This window comes from Glandiceps talaboti, chromosome 3 (assembly GCF_964340395.1).
Source record: "Glandiceps talaboti chromosome 3, keGlaTala1.1, whole genome shotgun sequence".
Taxonomy (NCBI): Eukaryota; Metazoa; Hemichordata; class Enteropneusta; family Spengelidae; genus Glandiceps; species Glandiceps talaboti.
Genome location: NC_135551.1, coordinates 21,953,503 through 21,972,441, shown reverse-complemented (window position 1 = coordinate 21,972,441; position 18,939 = coordinate 21,953,503). Strand labels below are relative to the sequence as shown.

The window sequence follows — 18,939 nt, the reverse complement described above, 5'->3', positions numbered from 1 at the left end:
CCATGGCAACAAAACTTAGTTGTCATCAATGCTCACAGATTATTCATTATCAAATGAACGCAACAATTATTTCTTATATTGCAGGTACCAGAAATTATTGCTTTATTTTATAAAATTAACTTTTAAAATTCAAACAATGAATCAAAGCTGTAGAAGTATAAACAATTTTATATATCTGGGTAAGGTGTAGCCTGACACTGAAAAGTTTTTAGTGTAAATCTTACAATATTTTGTTTCGTTTTATGACCATAAAACCATTTGTGAAACTGACATCCAGACTATAACTTTGCGTATCAATCAAAGTATAAAGTCCGAAACAAAAGATACTTAGCAACTGACTGCAGCTATAAATAATAATAATAATAATAACAGCATGCCAGAAAGAGGGGTTAAGAACTGGGACTGCTAATATTTGTTCATTCTGTTAAGTACATACTGATGCAGAAAAAAATAAGGTCAAAGTTCAAAGGTCATTCTGTTATGAAAGTAAGTACAAAAGATTATCATAATAATACAATGATTGTTTTTATTTACCGCACACCTGCTCAATGTGCTTTATGGCACAGACCTATAATAGCACAATAACCCTTTATACTTCAACTCCCTGGGGAGCATACAATCCATTGCAGCCTCTGTAAGTGCATAGGATTAAAAACATTCACATTGCAACCCCTATCCTACCAGGTCCCCCAAGTATGCAGCTGGGTTGACTGGGGCACAATCATGGTTCAAGTCTTGCTCAAGGACTTTTAATTATTCAGGAAAAAAAACCATGGTAACAGATTCCAAGCCATCCACTCTCATCATTTGATTAGGATCATACATACATATTATACTGTAGTAATTGCTTTCTCAAATATTATCTCAAATACTTGAACATTATATACGAATAGTCAAATAAATAGGAATTATTTGAAAATATGAACTCTACATGCATGGACTTATTATGAATACATATCAACTTATTATATTGTACTGTTTTAAAGAAGTGACGGCAATTAGGCAGCGTAACTCTTCCTTTTTGCATCTGTGAAATTTTGGATATAATGATACACACTTTTTTAGAGTTAATTATTTTGGTCTATCATTTAATTTCAGAAAAGTTATCTTTTGTATGTTGAAAATAAAACACCTTGAGGGAAAATTTTTAATTTTTTTTAAACCAATAAACAAAATAAATGGCCAACTAAAAAAAAATTAATTCAGAATGACATGCTATCATAAAGAAATATAGTACTGAAATTAATCATTACTGTATGATGTCATTTCCTGTGTCCTAATAACTGTGTGATGTCATTTCATGTTTCCTCTCTTACAAATTACCATTTATCCTAACATTTTTGAACACCAAAAATGATAATTCTCTCAAAATATAGTTCTGCATGCATTCCCCTAAACCAAGAAACATGACATATTGATATTATCAGAAAATGTGTATGACAAAAACAAGATTTGTAAAGAGAAAACAAATAATTTAAAAACTTGAATTTGGAAGAAATTTAAGTTACATGGAAAGTGAGTTGTTTTAACAATATAACATGACCACCTTTTCCAAAAGAATGATTGTAACGCTTTGTCTAGATCAGACTTTATGAATACGATGAATATCAAACAAGCAACAAATTAAACTATTAAAGATAGACACAAGCTAAAACTATCATTGTTGTATGTAGTAGATTTATACACGAGTGGTTGATAGTAGTGCCTTTTTCATATGGATACAATCAACTTGTAATTACAATAGTGTAAACACTAAATGAGATTGAATGTGTGACCACTTGAGGAACAATTGCTATCAGAGACACCACCCTACTGTGAGTGTAATGACATCACTGTCCATTGATAATTTACATCAGCACGTCGCAGCAATGGTTTTAATTTGTCTGTTACTTTGCCGACAGTTTGGTTTCCACAGTAGTAGGACTTGGAGTTGTCTGTCATAATCGTGGCGTATCTAGTCATTTCAATAAGTACCAGAACAAGATATCACATTTGAAAATAATTATCTCAATATTGATGATACATGTATTTGGTAATATTAACGTTGCAACAGATAATTCATAAATCATTCAATGAGTAGAAACAGAAAAGTGAAAAAGTTCAGAACTGTTGAAGAGGAAGACAAAGATGCATATTGGGCAAGATGAAAACCTGCCATCTTGAATGGTGCATTATGGGAAATTAGTTACAAAGTAGCCATCTTGAATGCTGCATTATGGGAAACTAAATTGATAAACATGAATTTATCAATGTCGATAATCTACCACATTTGCAACAGAGGAAACGCTCAAAAGAATAGAAAAATGCCAAATTACAGAGCAACTGGTCAGCAATTTTTATATAAATTTTATTTGCAGGCTTCAGATGTAACCTAACAATTACCATTTGTGATTGTTCACTTGTTAAAAACTTTGGAAAGTTTTCTCATTGGAGCTGATTTTTACATAGAGAAAATAATACCAAAGATTACAAAACCCTTCTAGCAGATAGTTTCAAATGTTGAATTTGTTGTACTGTTATTACAATAGAAAGACTGGTTCTAAATAGAAGCTGTCTCCAAATGGTAGTTTCTACGCGTTAATGTAACTGTACATCTCAAAATGCAAGCCATCACTTCCATTCAGAATTGTCCAGCATTTCGAACTCTAGCTAGAAAATAACCCCCCCCCCCCCATCCCTCAAGCCTATCGTAAATTGCATTGGTTTCTTGCGTATAATTATACTTCATTTTGTCCTAAAAAGGTAGTCATTTCACAAAATGAGAAGAGTCAGAACTTTGAGTTGAAAAAGTGTAATAATTGTGGACAGAAAGTTCCGTATTTGCCAAAACAGTGTTTTAGGGCGCAGAGAATGTGTGATTTGGTCAAATTTACAATACTTCTAATTTTGGGTACTTCAGAAGAAGAAAGCAGATTTACTGTAATCCTCTTTAGGGTGAAGGGTAGATCTTGTTCAATCCTATACTGTACATACTTATAGTCATGTCCTTAACACAGAATTTCTCAATAAGCCTTTCCAAAGTTTGCCATGGTGGCGCTCTACTTCCTGTCTGTGTGTACCTTGGGGGTATACATGGTATAGATTACTCACTTAATCATAGAGCACTACTGCTTTCCTTGATATCTGAACAATAAGAAAAAACATCCCTGATTTACACTTCTACAGAACACCAAGGGATAAAGCTCTTAAGAAATGTTACGATGAGGTGATGATACCCCCAATTTGTGTGAGGGCGCTGTATTCTCAATTTCCTGTTTGTAGTCTGGAATGGCCTATTGGCTGTAATGGGAAAGGTCAGTTTTTGCCACATTGGTTAGACTGCCACACTATTCTAGCATAATTGAAGAATATTAACAGCTTTCCCAATCAAAGGGATTGCATACTGTTCTTCGAGAGAAGCAGCCTGCCAAAGTGTCTGGGCATGGTCAAAGTCATTGTACAGGCTAGTAGGAATCAAGACAGTTTAATATTGCACTTATTTTATGCACTACCACTACTAATCAACTTATATGGGACTAAGCATCAAATGGAATTCAATTTTACTCCTTATATGGACGTTCTCAAAACAACACTGCTTGGTGATGACAGGTAGAAATAATACACGTCAGAGATAATTTTATCTGTCTTTGGCTGATAAACTGTAAACTGTTTCACTTTTTTTGTCCTGGTCAATTGGGCGAGTTAAATGTTCAACATATCTTCGTCACTGTCATCATGATACGCAAGACTCTTGCCAGCAAAAGGTCCATTCTTAGAAGTTCTAACATGAATATCCAACATTTTTTCATCTTCTTTTTTACTTTTACTTTTCTTTTTCTTTTTATCTTTCTCCTTCTTCTCTTTCTCTTTCTCTTTTCCTTCCACTTTTACTTCCTTGCCTTTTTTATCTTTTGACCGAGCTGCAGGTGGGTCTGGTTCACTAGCAATGATTTCAATCGGTGCACCAAGTTCATCCTCACTTTCGTCATCGTACTCTCGTTCCGTAGTGTTCATCAACAGATCGGATTCCTCGTCATTTCCAGTCAGCTTAGTATTTTAAAGAGAAAATGACTTTTTAATACATGTATAAAAAAGTGTCTTCTGAAAATGTTTAGGCTCTACTTGTAATTCATCACATCTGCAGTGATACCTGTTTACCATAACAGACAGCCAGCCAACCATATGAACACATGCCCTCACACACACACACATACATACATACATACATACATACATACATACATACATACATATATACATACACACATATCACATACATACATACATACATGCATACATACATACATGCATACATACATACATACTCACATGCACACATACACACACACACACACACACACAAATACATACATACATACATACATACATACACACACACACATACATACATACACACATACATATATATATACATACACATGTACATACACTCACACTTCATCTCTCTCGTCCTTATCTTGTTGCTATGGTGACCTACCTGTGAGTATTTGTATACTGGAACGTTACTGTAACCTGGGCAACAACATCTTTTGACCTTCCCTGCAAAGGAAGCCCTGAAAAAGGAAAACAAAATTGAAATGTATTTTTTCATTGAAATGTTTCATTTTCAATCATGTCATTGTCATTTTATCTAGTATGTAAATTACACCCTAAAACAATAGTAATACAGTATTTAAAATAATAAGGCTTTTCATGAATGTCTTGGTTTCAAAAGTTGAATGGACATATTAAAACGAAACTATCCTGCTGTGTTCAGCAATAAAGGTACTCAGACTAGCCAGTAAAACAACAACCTTAACTTTTCAGATGATCAGCTTTGATTATTAAATGTATATGTTTTGTACAGTGTTCTGGTGAACACTCCTTGTTTTAGCTGTAATTTATTGGTTGCAAAACAAATTGAAATATGTCAGTCTTTGACTCAGATTTGTTCCAAACAATCACATCAGTTTTAGTATGTTTTGTACAGTGATCGTAGTCAAAATGAATGCCTTGTAACTTTTAATTTCATAACAGCTCGTTTTTCATTTTCCTTAAACTTACCTTCTCTCTGGTTTGTGGAACACAATTAACAAAATACAAATTGTAATAGCTAGAATAACAACTCCAGTAACTATAGCAACTGTTCCCGGATTGTCATGTATTGTTGCACTGAGGCGACCTCCTGGTCCAAGGTCTTGCTCCTTTGGATACACACTAAATTTGTGAAAACAGATCAAAATAATGGTATTATACATTTAGCAACCTACTTACACATTGATAGCTTGTAAACATATTGCAGGTGTATAATACATTTAGTGACTACTTACACATTGACCACCTGTAAACATATTGAAGGTGTATAATACATTTAGCGACCTACTTACACATTGATAGCCTGTAAACATATTGTAGGTGTATAACACATTTAGTGACCTACTTACACATTGACAGCCTTTAAACATACAGCAGGTGTATAACACATTTAGTGACCTACTTACACATTGACACCCTTTAAACATACTGCAGATGTATAATACATTTAGTGACTACTAACAAATTGATAGCCTGTAAACATACAGCAAGTGTATAACATATCTAGTGACTATCCCAGTACTTACATATTGATAGCCTGGAGGCATACTGCAGGTGTATAATACATTTAGTGACCTACTTACACATTGACAACCTTTTAACATACTGCAGGTGTATAACACATTTAGCAACCTACTTACACATTGACAACCTTTTAACATACTGCAGGTGTATAACACATTTAGCGACCTACTTACACACTGACAGCCTTTAAACATACTGCAGGTGTATAACACATTTAGCAACCTACTTACACATTGACAGCCTTTAAACATACTGCAGGTGTATAATACATTTAGCGACCTACTTACACACTGACAGCCTTTAAACATACTGCAGGTGTATAACACATTTAGCAACCTACTTACACATTGACAGCCTTTAAACATACTGCAGGTGTATAACACATTTAGCGACCTACTTACACACTGACAGCCTTTTAACATACTGCAGGTGTATAACACATTTAGCAACCTACTTACACATTGACAGCCTTTAAACATACAGCAGGTGTATAATACATTTAGTGACCTACTTACACATTGACAGCCTTTAAACATACTGCAGGTGTATAACACATTTAGTGACTTACTTACACATTGACAGCGTTTACACATACAGCAGGTGTATAATACATTTAGTGACCTACTTACACATTGACAGATTTTAAACATACTGCAGGTGTGTACCAATGAAAGAAATATTGACAATTTTTGGATTCGTAGAAAAATTCTGGTTTCCCAGGTGTAGCCTAAAAAAAAAGAAAAACAGAGTTATACAGCATCAAGGATTTCAAACTAATCAACAAATTGGATGAAAAATTGCTCCCTTATTTTTGTTTGTCCATTTTCACACTCCAGTAGAAGGACAGCTCACTTTTAATCATGAAGAGTGGACAGTCTCTAGGCTCAGAACATAACAAAGGTCTAAAACTTGAGTGTTAATAAAAAGCAAACACCTATATTTCCTACAAAAGTCTTTCTTATTACCATTTATCTATAATATCATCCATGAAGAATCATGAGCTCTACCCATGCTATAATTTTCCATATCACACCCTGGCTCTCTTTCTTTGCCCAAATATGGTCACTTTATATGACTTCCAACCACTACACTACACTACAGGGCCAGAGCTGGTTAGTAATATTTACTCTTTGCTGGTACAAGATGATGTTGACCTGACAAAGCATTCAAATCACACAGTAAGATCTAGTATACATCATCACTTTTGTGGGTAGACATCATCACATTTATGGGTATACATCATCACTTTTGTGGGTAGACATCATCATCACTTTTGTGGGTACATATATTACTCACTTGTTCTTGACTGCAGTGGAAGATAATAGTTGATTCCACATCATCAATACCTTCCTTATGACATGAACCTGGGTTTGTTATCACCATCTCAAGCTCATCAGCTGAAATCAGAAAAAGATCAAAATATACATTTAATTTATTTTTAAGATTTAAGATCAATGAATATATATGTATGTATGTATGTATGTATGTATGTATGTATGTATGTATGTATGTATGTATGTATGTATGTATGTATGTATGTATGTATGTATGTATGTATGTATGTATGTATGTATGTATGTATGTATGTATGTATGTATGTATGTATGTATGTATGTATGTATGTATGTATGTATGTATGTAAGAGGAAATCTGCATATGAGCCATGAAGGGGTAATTTGCATAATTATGTGCAGTAAAACTAATGACCAAATGGGAGCAAGGTCTTTGCTTTCATTCTGGTATCTATATTTTCTCTAATAATGTGGTCGCAATGCTTACAAGTCAGAGGTATTGAAGTTCAGTGTTTCAGTCTCTGAGCTGTATTAAATTCACAGCATAGGGCAAAGTGGCTGTCTATCTTTCTCCCTATCACAGATACAAAGACACATACACACAAACATTCATGCATAGACACGGCACACACACACACAGACACACACACACACAACATATTCAATTCTGATTTTACCTTCCATGAAGTATGCTGTGTGACTTGCAAGTCCAACGTTTCTATGGAAACTACTATCCCCTTCCTTGGTCTGACAGACAGCAGCTCCAGAGCAGTCACCAGTATCATCCAAACCTTTCGGATTGAGTGTTATCTTGTAGTTGTACTGGTCAAAATTAGATGATAACCTCACATCCCCTTTAACTGTGTATCTGCAAATAATAATAATAATCAAATAAACATTACAGATAAATTGAATGCAGAATTAAGTATGTACAGATAAAGTTGTGAAAGGGCGCCCTCAAACATCAGTCAGCATAGCAAATATGAGCTGGCATAGCAAATATATGCTCAAACGGATACATTTTATTGACAATAGGACCAAAAGGCACCATACCGCTAAATTGTCTCTCACACAATGTTTTATTACTATATAATATTTAAACCCCTTCACTTCTAATAATAATAATAATGTTGGGTTCTTATATAATGCTTTCCCACACAAATAGACAACAAATACTACGGTCAAAATTAGACACTAACCTCACATCTACAAATAGACAACAAATACTACGGTGATATACTTGTCTTATCAAACATTAGAGTGGCCATACTTAATTATATGTTTCTCATGACCCGACTGATCCTATACCTCTTCAATCTGGCAAATACAATTGGCGCCCTCTATGACAGGGTTAGGAAAAAATTATGTCAATAATTGTACGATGATGACCCTACGAGCATGCACCTGAGCTGAAATTATCATTTATTGCTGACAATTTAGGAACTTATACAAAAAAAAATAGTTTTTTTTCCTTCCAACTTTCTTTAATTGTCATTTTCAAGTAATTCAGACTGTTACAGTATGATTATGAATTGAAAGTATCGCCAATATATTACACATACACTTACTTTTTTTTAAAAGCTTTATTTTCATTTTTAACCAACCAACCAACCCACCCATCATTTTTGTTACGATGAGAAAACATCAAATTAAGTATGGGTGCCCTTACATACAAAATACACATGAAAAAACAAGTCATTCTGGCAGATCTACACTTTGGAACTTTTTCACAGTGACAGATTTGTGTCAAAGAATTCCGTAATATCTACTCAATGTCATTATCTCAGGTTTGCTGTAAATAATTTCTGTTACAGACTACATACTTTCCAGACAAAATGTTGTATTTTTGAGAAGTGGATAGTCACAGCTCCGAGTATACTAAAAGGTAACAGCATTGCTCTTTTATTTCAGTCAGTATTGCATGAAAGCAAGTTTATGGATTTTGAAATCATAGTGAATAGAAATTGCTTCTAAATTACATTTTTAGTAACATATTTTTTTTTTTGAATTTTCTTTTTCAGTCAAATATTGTTGAACATCAGAAATCAGTAAAATTGCAGTGTTTTTGCTTATTAAAAGTTGGGAACCTGGGTAACAGAAAATGGGAAAGGGTGAAGTTTGCATAGTTTCCCATACAATGTGGGAACCTGGTAAAATTTCTGGGGAACCCTGGTAGACTCTACTTGGCTAACTTGCTTACTGCCCTTAACAAAAACTAAACTAAAAAGGTGTAACAATTGACTGGAATTGTGACTTACTCATTTTCCATCAGAGGTGAAAGGTCAATGATCCCACCTGTTATTGGATCAGTGATTTTATTATGGCTAATCTCCACTGAGTCTCTGGAATTGAAAATGATAACATTGAATAACCTCCATGATAACAGTATTAAAAAAGTAAAATAGTTCTTTTGAATTGCACAATGTCACACAAGCCCAATAAACGAACTTCATTCCTTTTGGGAGGGGAGGGAGTCTGGCATCAATAGCCATTTTTGATTCAAAATTTATGTGATTTTGTTATCATTTTGATCTCTATTGACAAACATTTGTATGGTAACACCTTATTTTTCTTCTGGATTTGAACTGGGGGGAGTGATTTATGATTCGCGTTATCTTGAATCACATAACTACTAAATTTTTAGACGACTTCTCTTTCTGAGTTGCATACTCCTTTAAATGAACAAGCAGTGATAAACATGACAAAGGTAATTAAAGTAAATGATAATAACACTGAAATACTCATATTATCAGCAGTTTATATGTATCATATCTCACCTTTCTGTACTGCAGGCAACGTGGGATTTCCATTCAAAGTAAAACTGACAACTTCCTGTTTCTTCATTCTGTGGAATCCTACAGATTGACATATACAGGGAGGGAGGGAGGGAGGGAGGGAGGGAGGGAGGGAGGGAGGGAGGGAGAGAGAGGAGAGAGAGAGAGAGAGAGAGAGAGAGAGAGAGAGAGAGAGAGAGAGAGAGAGAGAGAGAGAGAGAGAGAGAGAGAGAGAGAGAGAGAGAGAGAGAGAGAGAGAGAGAGAGAGAGAGAGAGAGAGAGAGAGAGAGAGCGAGCGAGCAAGCAAACAGAGTAAGAAACAGAACAAAGTGGAGAAGCAAAGATGATAAATTAGTAATCCAAATTTAATATCAAGACAGCTTTAATTGTCAATATCGATTTTACATTCAATTGTCCCCAATGTCTTGCATTCTCTATCATATCTCTGTATCAACTATGACGACCTGTTGTAAATCATCATCATCATCATCACCTTTAAAATCAATATCATCATTAAATACCTTGTAACTACAGGTCCTCCTACTGTCTTGGCACATTGAAACTCTATAACTGACTGTGCTGGCATCTCACTACGTCTCCCACTCTTGCACACATCGCTGCCCTCGGAGTACTGCACCATTAGTTTCACCACCTCGCCATCCTCTGAAATAACAATGTATTTACAAATTAAAAACTAATTTGATTGTTTGGGGTTTCTACACAAGAGTGTTCATTTTATGTGTATCCATAGTAGTGACGCATACGTTTCACTGGAGACACAACTTTGAGAGTCATACATGGGTGTTTAGCACCTATAAGGTTCATTTTTGTATTATACCACCCTTTCATTAGGATTATTTGTTAGGGTATCTGTGCAAGGATATGCATTTAATTGAGTGCATTCATAATATTGAAACATGTATTCTATTGGAGACATAAGACTCAATATGGGTATTCAGCACCTATAAGGTTCATTTTAGTATGATACCAACCTTCCACTTTGATTGCCTGGGTTTCTATGTTTCCAAGAGAATCAAAAGTGCCGTCTGGTTTGTGTCGACAAACTGATGACCCAGGTGGACAGTTTGAATGTGACACTGGTACACATAGGTTGATGTAATACCTAGGTAATGATAAAAACAATGAATAGTGAATAACAAACAACATCAATGTGTTCATTGCAGTTTTCACGTTGAGGCAAATTGGTCATCCAAGTCCTGTGTCGAGTTGAACCTACACTAATATAGTCTAGCAGTAACTGGAGTGTTATTTTTTTTCAAACTGACAACCAACACTATGTTCACTGAAAATTGTTAAAATACCAATAATTAGACATTGTACATGTTAATTGAGGTCGCTACAGTACAGTATTAGGTTGAAATGGGGATTCTGATAGTTTTGGGTGGATTTATTTTACCATATTGTATGTACATCTAACAAATATGTTTACCCACAAGTTTGAAACAAGTCTTTATAGAAGACACTCCCCCCCCCCCCCCCACCCCCAAATACTTTACTTCTATGGGACTGAATGCTGATATTATTTTAAGAATATAAGAAATTAGTGGCAACAAATAAATACGAAAAAGTGTCCGTGATATGGAGGAAATGGTTACATTTCGATAATTGAACCTAAAGGTCAAGGTCAAGGTCTTAAAAAAAGCATGTATCTGATAATATAGGGCTAGACACTTGAATGGAGTCTCTATGTATTAGTATTACATTTTTTTAGCTATCACATTACTACAAATATTGTCACCATTTGGTCAAATTTGCATATGTCGCGGAACAAAGTGACATGCATATGTCCCATATGACATGTTCCCTTTGTGTGCATGCCAGATTTGAAAGAAATCAGATATAGCATGTCTGAGATATGACATATTATGGACAGACAGAGCCCACTGTAATAGTTCCTCCCTTTGGGCGACTAGAATCATTCCAGTCGCAGCTAGCTAGCTACAAATGTAGCTAGCTTTCAAAGTACAATTTAGTTGTTATTTTTTAATACAGTATGTGAATACATTTGATACAAGTATATTCCCTATTCTAATCATGAACATCTGTATTCATGGATTTTGGCATCTTATTTATAAACTGGTGTGTACTTACTCATTGTTAAATTCATCACTAATCTTCCAATCACCAGTTTGTTGTGATAGAACCTTCAGATCATATGTTTTTCCATTGTAGGATGTAACACAGGGTTCACTTGACAGTGCACAGGCCAGATTTGTCTTCCATTGGAACACATAGGCACAATCCCCTTCAATCTGAGGAAGGTCAGAGGGCATAAGTCAAATAGGATAAAGGCCAGGGGGTCAGAGATTATAGGGAGTAGAGGCGTGAGTCAGAGATGAAGGTGTGTGTGTGGGTTCATAGATAAGGAAGGTCAAAGGGCATGGGTCAAAGTTCACACATCGGTCAAAGGGCAAGTGTTTGATTATCACACACACTGTAACCTCTTTCCTACAATCAACTCAGTAACTTTACAACGACAAATTAAACGAGAGAAATCTTATTTTAACACATAAGATATTCAAAACATCTTCAATGGGTAAACAGAGCAGTGTAAAAATGAAAGCTCATATTTCTGTCTCTGAAGGATATGTTTATGAAATTTTTAAATAAAGTAGTCAGTCTATAAATGCCTTTCAAAATTGATTCTTGTAATCTATTTAAAGTGTCTGAGAACTTACACTGAACATTCGTGGTGATCCCAAACCAACTGTCTCATCACATTCAAACTGAATAGTGGTACGAGTCTTCTCTGAGCCTGTTGACAAAAGGAATGATGTGAAAAGAATTCTCTTGCTGATTGGTTTAAGAATATCCTAACTCTTGCAAGGTTTGTTCTACAACCAATCAACTACAACTTTTCATACAGCTAGCTGATTCATGATTCATGTAGGTCATGGTATCATGAAAGTGTACTGTACATAGCAGTAATACATTCAAGATCACAGTATTGTGCAAGGTGCATGCCTACACAACATCTTTATAGTTTAACCTGTCATCCATTTTTCCCTTTGACTCTACCTCTTAGTTGAAATGTCATTGGAAATATGTGTAAGATGTATCACTGATAGTTGTATTTGGTACAGACAGAATGTTACAATGTAACACTCACACACATGGTTTATTTGGTACAGACAGAATGTTACAATGTAACACTCACAGACATGGTTTATTTGGTACAGACAGAATGTTACAATGTAACACTCACAGACATGGTTTATTTGGTAAAGACAGAATGTTACTCACATACATGGTTAATTTGTTGAAGATTTTGTTTTGAGTAACGTCTCAACATTATTGTGTACAGTGTCTGAGACAACACAAATGGTTGCTGGTATTGAAAGTATTGTGTCTTGAAACCTTGATTAATTATAAATTTAGTGAAACAATGTTGCAATTACACGCAGGAAATTACTCAGCGGCATTTTCAAAAGGAAAAAAATTGATGGCTGGTTCAATTATAATGATGTTACACAGACTGCACTTTGTACAAAGTATGATCTCGGCTGTAAAAACAGTGTCATTTTTAATACATGCAAAACTAAAGTTTAGAAATTCGAAGAGTAGTTAGCATACAGTATCTAGTTCTTAGTATTTGATTTCTAAAAGGGTCAGTTTTTATTTTTTACCGTTTATTGAAGTATATGGTAAAACAAAGATGGGTCTATGGCTTGTGTGCAATTATACGTATTTAACTGGCATAACATTGTATTTTGAAAGGAGCAAGGATTTGTGCAAATTGCGAATTCAAATCTTCAGGCATATCCAACACAATAATGAAAGCAGTTTTACAGTAAATATAGACATTTGTGAGTTTGTTGTGAAAACTGCAGTTATTCCAAGCACAATGACAAGCCAATTTGGAGACACGGACTTGAGAATATGTAAAATAGACTTACTTCCTGGACAGGTATCACCACCTGTATATACCAATTTCAATACCTCTTCATCATACATGAATTCCTGGTGACCAGAACTACCAAGTGATTTGTCAACCTGAGAGGACGTGTGTAGACAAACACCAGCATCTTGACAACCACCCTGACCACCTGGTATTGCACCACATACATTGATTTGAAACTCAGAAGATCCATATTGCACCTGTTAATTGAAAAATCCAACAAATCTGATTGGTTACAGGGACATCCAATGAAAATGTAGATTGGTGCATTATTAAGTTTCTGGTAACTATTCAAATGTGTTTGGTCATGAAGCCAACAAAAATTAACCATTATGAGGACAAGACCTCCTCCTCCTCCTCCTCTTCCCCCCCCCCCCCCCCCCCCCCAATTCTCCTCCTCATCACTCCTTTTACAGTGTTTTTGTTAGGCAGGCTAAATAACTAACTATGCTAATCGATGAAATATAATTGCAGTTTCACCTTGTATGATGTCACAGCACTGCTGAACTGTGGTAAAAGGGTCGTAGGAGCAGAACAATTGCATGGATGTGTGATTATAACAATGTAACATTGGTGTTACAGTAACATTGCAGTAACAAGGTTAGGAGCAGGCCAGTTCATGGCTATAATTACTGCCCTGTGTGTCTTTGTAGCAGCACTGTAACTGCACTGTTACTACAGCATCATTACACACTAAGCTTCCAGACTACATGTAAGTTGATGTAGTGAATGTGAAAACACATATGACATAATCTCACCTTGTAAACGTGGTCTGCATCATGAGCAGTCAGTGAACTCAGATTAAATGTATATTGTAGCGCCGAATCTCTGTATGTACAGCCTACAGTTGCTGGTGCTGGTGTTGATGGTGAACAGACTGCATTGGTCCTCCAATCAATCAGGTAAGTACAGTCACTGTAACCAATTACTTTGGGTACACCCTGTAAACATAAACATAAATGTAAACATCATCAACATAAACATCATCAACATAAACATAAACATCAACATAAACATAACAGCATCAACTAAACATAAACATCATCATCAACATAAAGACTATCATCAACATAACATAAACATAAACATCATCAACATAAACATTCATCAACATAACATAAACATCATCAACATAACATAAACATCATCAACATAACATAAACATCATCAACATAACATAAACATAAAACATCATCAACATAACATAAACATCATCAACATAACATAAACATAAACATCATCAACACAACATAAACATCATCAACATAACATAAACATAAAACATCATCAACATAACATAATATAAACATCATCAACATAACGTAAACATCATCAACATAACATAAACATAAAACATCATCAACATAAAACATCATCAACATAACATAACATAAACATCATCAACATATCAGTTTGTTCTACATCATTTTACCTCAGACAGTCCAGGTTCACAATGGAAAGTAATTATTGTTGATAAATTCCGTGATGCTTCTTCAGGACATGCACTTCCACGGATATACTTCAGTACAACATCTCCGTTTCCATCGATATATGGTTCTTGATCAAGACGTCCAAGACTCTGAATGTAATACAAGAAGTTGAAATATGTAGATGTCTCTTTCACTTTCACTTTCCCTCCCTCCCCTCCCCCCTGTAGTACTCTTTGTTTGCCATGTGCTATCCTAAATATTTACTTGTGTATTCACCTAAAGTAACCAATATCAAAAGTGACAATATGTTACAATAGGGAACTTGCAAACCAGACTGAGCATGCTCAGACACAAAGTACTGTGGGATTATCTGTGGTTGTCATAATACTTAATCTGGAGCTACCGATAAAATAAACCCCCACAATGGTCAGGGTGACTATGAATTGATTATTTGTGATTATAAATGATGTAACAATAACGCTTATAATACTAATTGATTTGTGTTTATTATCATATTTCCCATGATGCAACAATCAACATGGCGGGTTTGCAAGTTCCCGATTATCTCCAAATAGCAGCCACATTTTAGTAGAGTACAACATTTGCTTTAATAGTTCACCAGATAGTTTATAATAAGTAAATTGTAGTCAACAATAAAACACTTATTTTGAGTAAAAAAACTGCTCTTTCAAAAAGAACAAGACATATTTAATTTGTCTCCTTCAAAGTTAATATTTGAGACTATGCCATAACTCCTACAAAAATGTTTACATCATTTTTATTTCAGTAACCAGTTCTTCATTATCTGAAATGCCATAACTTCTTCTGCCCTGAAAAGTTTACATCATCTGACATTTTTATCCAGAGCTTCACTAACTAGTTCATGATCTATATAAAGGACTGACTGTTGACATAAGGGGTCTCATAAAAAAACTTGTGATAAGACTACTTATGTTACTAATATTTTGATCAAGTGAAACTATACAGTAAAAGTGACTTGATTTTTATTTTTAGAGATATTTCATTTCAAAAGGAGAGGAAGGAAAAATCAGCTCACCATTGGTGGGAAACCTGGTTTCACTGAACATGCCGATGCCCCAGCTGGACAATGTGAGTTTGGTATTGGGTTCAAAGGTCGGCATAGGTTAATATAATATGAAGCAAGGGAATCTCCAATTTCAGACACTGCCAAGTAATGACCTCTCTCATCGATCAGGGCAGAAAGGTCAATACGGTACTCCTTATCTCCATCATTCTTTACAATGGCACACTCAAGCTGGTGACAAAGATACATGTAAATTAAGAAATATTTTAAATTTGACACACACAGTTAATTTTTTTAGTCTCCAATGATTGCTACTACCAAACAAGAGAGACCATAGTGTTTCAATTAGATGTTGTTTTTTTCAGTGATACATCCTTGCTTCTGAATCATGGGGCGTAGCAGACATAAAATATATAAAGATGCGATGAAGACTAAATATTCCTGATGCCATACAGCTTACTATTCCTTCAGATAACATCATGAATATTCAGTGCTCATCAAATAAATTATTTCCTGGAGTGTTGTTCCTTTTTCACAAAGTAACATAACTGTGTAAAACATACCTGTTTTTCACAAACCAACGGTGTATGCCATGAGAAGTAGTATGTACATTCATCTGACTCGGAAATGAAGACAGGTGATCCGAGGTCTGTCCAATCTTTATCCTGGTCACACACAAACTCAATAATGGTATTCCGGTTAAACTGCCCATTATGACAAGGATCACCTCCCATATAATTTGTGGACAATATTCCGTCTTCAAAACGGATACTTTTGTTGAAATTACCAGCATTGAAATTTCTTCCATTAACACTTCCCAGTTCTACTTGGCAAGAACCTTGAAAGAAAGAAAAAGAAATGCACACACAAAATTGAGATCTGATTTTCAGAAAGGGTTGATATCAAAGTTGTAATTTAATTTATCAGCAGTAGTATGGTGAGTGTGGGATATGACCCGACTTGTAATAATAATAATAATAATGTTGGGTTTTATATAGCGCTTTCCCACTTTGTGCTCAAAGCACTTTACATTTATTACCCCTGACATGGATCTATAGTATCACAACAGCCCTTTATACTTCCTCAACTCCCTGGGGAGCATACAATCCATTGCAGCCTTTATAAGAGCATAGGATTAAATCATTCACATTGCAACCTCTATCCTACCATGTCCCCAACTATACAGATGGGTTGACTGAGGCACAGTCATGGTTCAAATCTTGCCCAATTACTTTAGCTATTCAGAAACAAACGGCAGCAATGGGGCTCAAACCTATAACCTGCAGATTCCAAGCCGGCAACTCTAACCATTCATGACTCCACTAAAACTTGAAACTTGTCTCGTACCTCTATACCTATTCCCAGCAAAATACTATAAGTGTTTCATGCATTCACTGTTCCATTGCATCCACATATTTTTTATAGATATGGAAGCAGTTTTGAGAGGGGTAAAATGGCTATACTACTTCTAGTTGAGCACCAGAAACCCTTGTTTAGAGTGAAAGACAAACTAAGCATATTACTTGATTATTTGACCTTGAAAATGAGGGACAAGGTCAATTTAATTAAGGCTACTTCATGTTCTTACATGACACATGATAATAGCCCATTGTAGTACATCTCTGGTACTCATGAGACATCAACAACAATTTTGGATGTGTTTCCAAACATATTTTGACTGTGAATGGAAATGTTCATTTGAAAAGTAATATGACCAAGATCAAAGTAGTGTACGCAACATCATTTGTCATTTTTCCCTTCAAATTTGCCACTAGTAGAAGAGTCATTGAAAATGTAAGATATATCACTGATAGTTGTAATAGGTACAGACAGAATGTTACAATGTAACACTCACAGACATGGTTTATTTGGTACAGACAGAATGTTACAATGTAACACTCACAGACATGGTTTATTTGGTACAGACAGAATGTTACAATGTAACACTCACAGACATGGTTTATTTGGTACAGACAGAATGTTACAATGTAACACTCACAGACGTGGTTTATTTGGTACAGACAGAATGTTACAATGTAACACTCACAGACATGGTTTATTTGGTACAGACAGAATGTTACAATGTAACACTCACAGACATGGTTTATTTGGTACAGACAGAATGTTACAATGTAACACTCACAGACATGGTTTATTTGGTACAGACAGAATGTTACAATGTAACACTCACAGACATGGTTTATTTGGTACAGACAGAATGTTACAATGTAACACTCACAGACATGGTTTATTCAGTACAGAGAGAATGTTACAATGTAACACTCACAGACGAGATTTATTTAGCAGAGACACTGTTTTGACTAAAGTCTTGAACATTGTGTTAGTTGTCTGGGATTACATCAACTGTTTCTGATAATGAAAATGTTGTGTCTGTTTAACTTTGATTGATTATCCCTTTTGGAAAACAATGTTGCCATTACACACATGTATTAAATTACTACACACTCATGAATAGGCACATAGACTCTCAGTGAAATGAAATACACTATGAGTTCAATTACAATGGTGTTTTGCGTAGACTGTACTTTTCATACAACTTTGATCTTGGTTGTAACTAGCATGTGATGAACTTACCAACTTTATCACCTTCACATTCAGTACTCTTGACAGGTCCACAAGCATTGATCAGGAACTGGTGACCCTTTCCATCGTTGACTTGGTAGTCATCATCATCTTTACGTAGGGCATTCAAATCAAACTGAAACCCTGCAAAACAGTGTAGAATAGTGGAATAAAATTATATTCTATATATACGCCAGTCGGATTTATTTTGGAGTATGAAAAATGTATCGAGCTAGGCACACTTTACAATGTAAGGGTAAATCAGACAATTCTTTGAAAATTACCAAATCCAGACTGC

At 35.1% G+C, this 18,939-nt stretch overlaps 1 protein-coding gene across 1 annotated transcript in view; it reads right to left on the bottom strand.

Moving 5' to 3' along the window:
• Nucleotides 1–2,675: 2,675 nt before the first annotated feature.
• Nucleotides 2,676–18,939, bottom strand: part of LOC144432953 (cation-independent mannose-6-phosphate receptor-like) — a 47,044-nt gene continuing 30,780 nt past the window's right edge. The window contains exons 27-44 of the mRNA XM_078121266.1: nt 18,654–18,785; nt 16,622–16,896; nt 16,071–16,289; nt 15,016–15,162; nt 14,342–14,524; nt 13,582–13,783; nt 12,364–12,440; nt 11,777–11,937; nt 10,657–10,787; nt 10,186–10,327; nt 9,668–9,745; nt 9,149–9,232; nt 7,568–7,758; nt 6,895–6,995; nt 6,228–6,325; nt 5,044–5,196; nt 4,478–4,553; nt 2,676–4,026 (exon numbers count right to left, since the gene is read on the bottom strand). Of these exons, the coding sequence (XP_077977392.1) occupies nt 3,682–4,026; nt 4,478–4,553; nt 5,044–5,196; nt 6,228–6,325; nt 6,895–6,995; nt 7,568–7,758; nt 9,149–9,232; nt 9,668–9,745; nt 10,186–10,327; nt 10,657–10,787; nt 11,777–11,937; nt 12,364–12,440; nt 13,582–13,783; nt 14,342–14,524; nt 15,016–15,162; nt 16,071–16,289; nt 16,622–16,896; nt 18,654–18,785 (2,795 nt within the window). The 3' untranslated portion in view covers nt 2,676–3,681. The remainder of the gene's footprint in view (nt 4,027–4,477; nt 4,554–5,043; nt 5,197–6,227; nt 6,326–6,894; nt 6,996–7,567; nt 7,759–9,148; nt 9,233–9,667; nt 9,746–10,185; nt 10,328–10,656; nt 10,788–11,776; nt 11,938–12,363; nt 12,441–13,581; nt 13,784–14,341; nt 14,525–15,015; nt 15,163–16,070; nt 16,290–16,621; nt 16,897–18,653; nt 18,786–18,939) is intronic.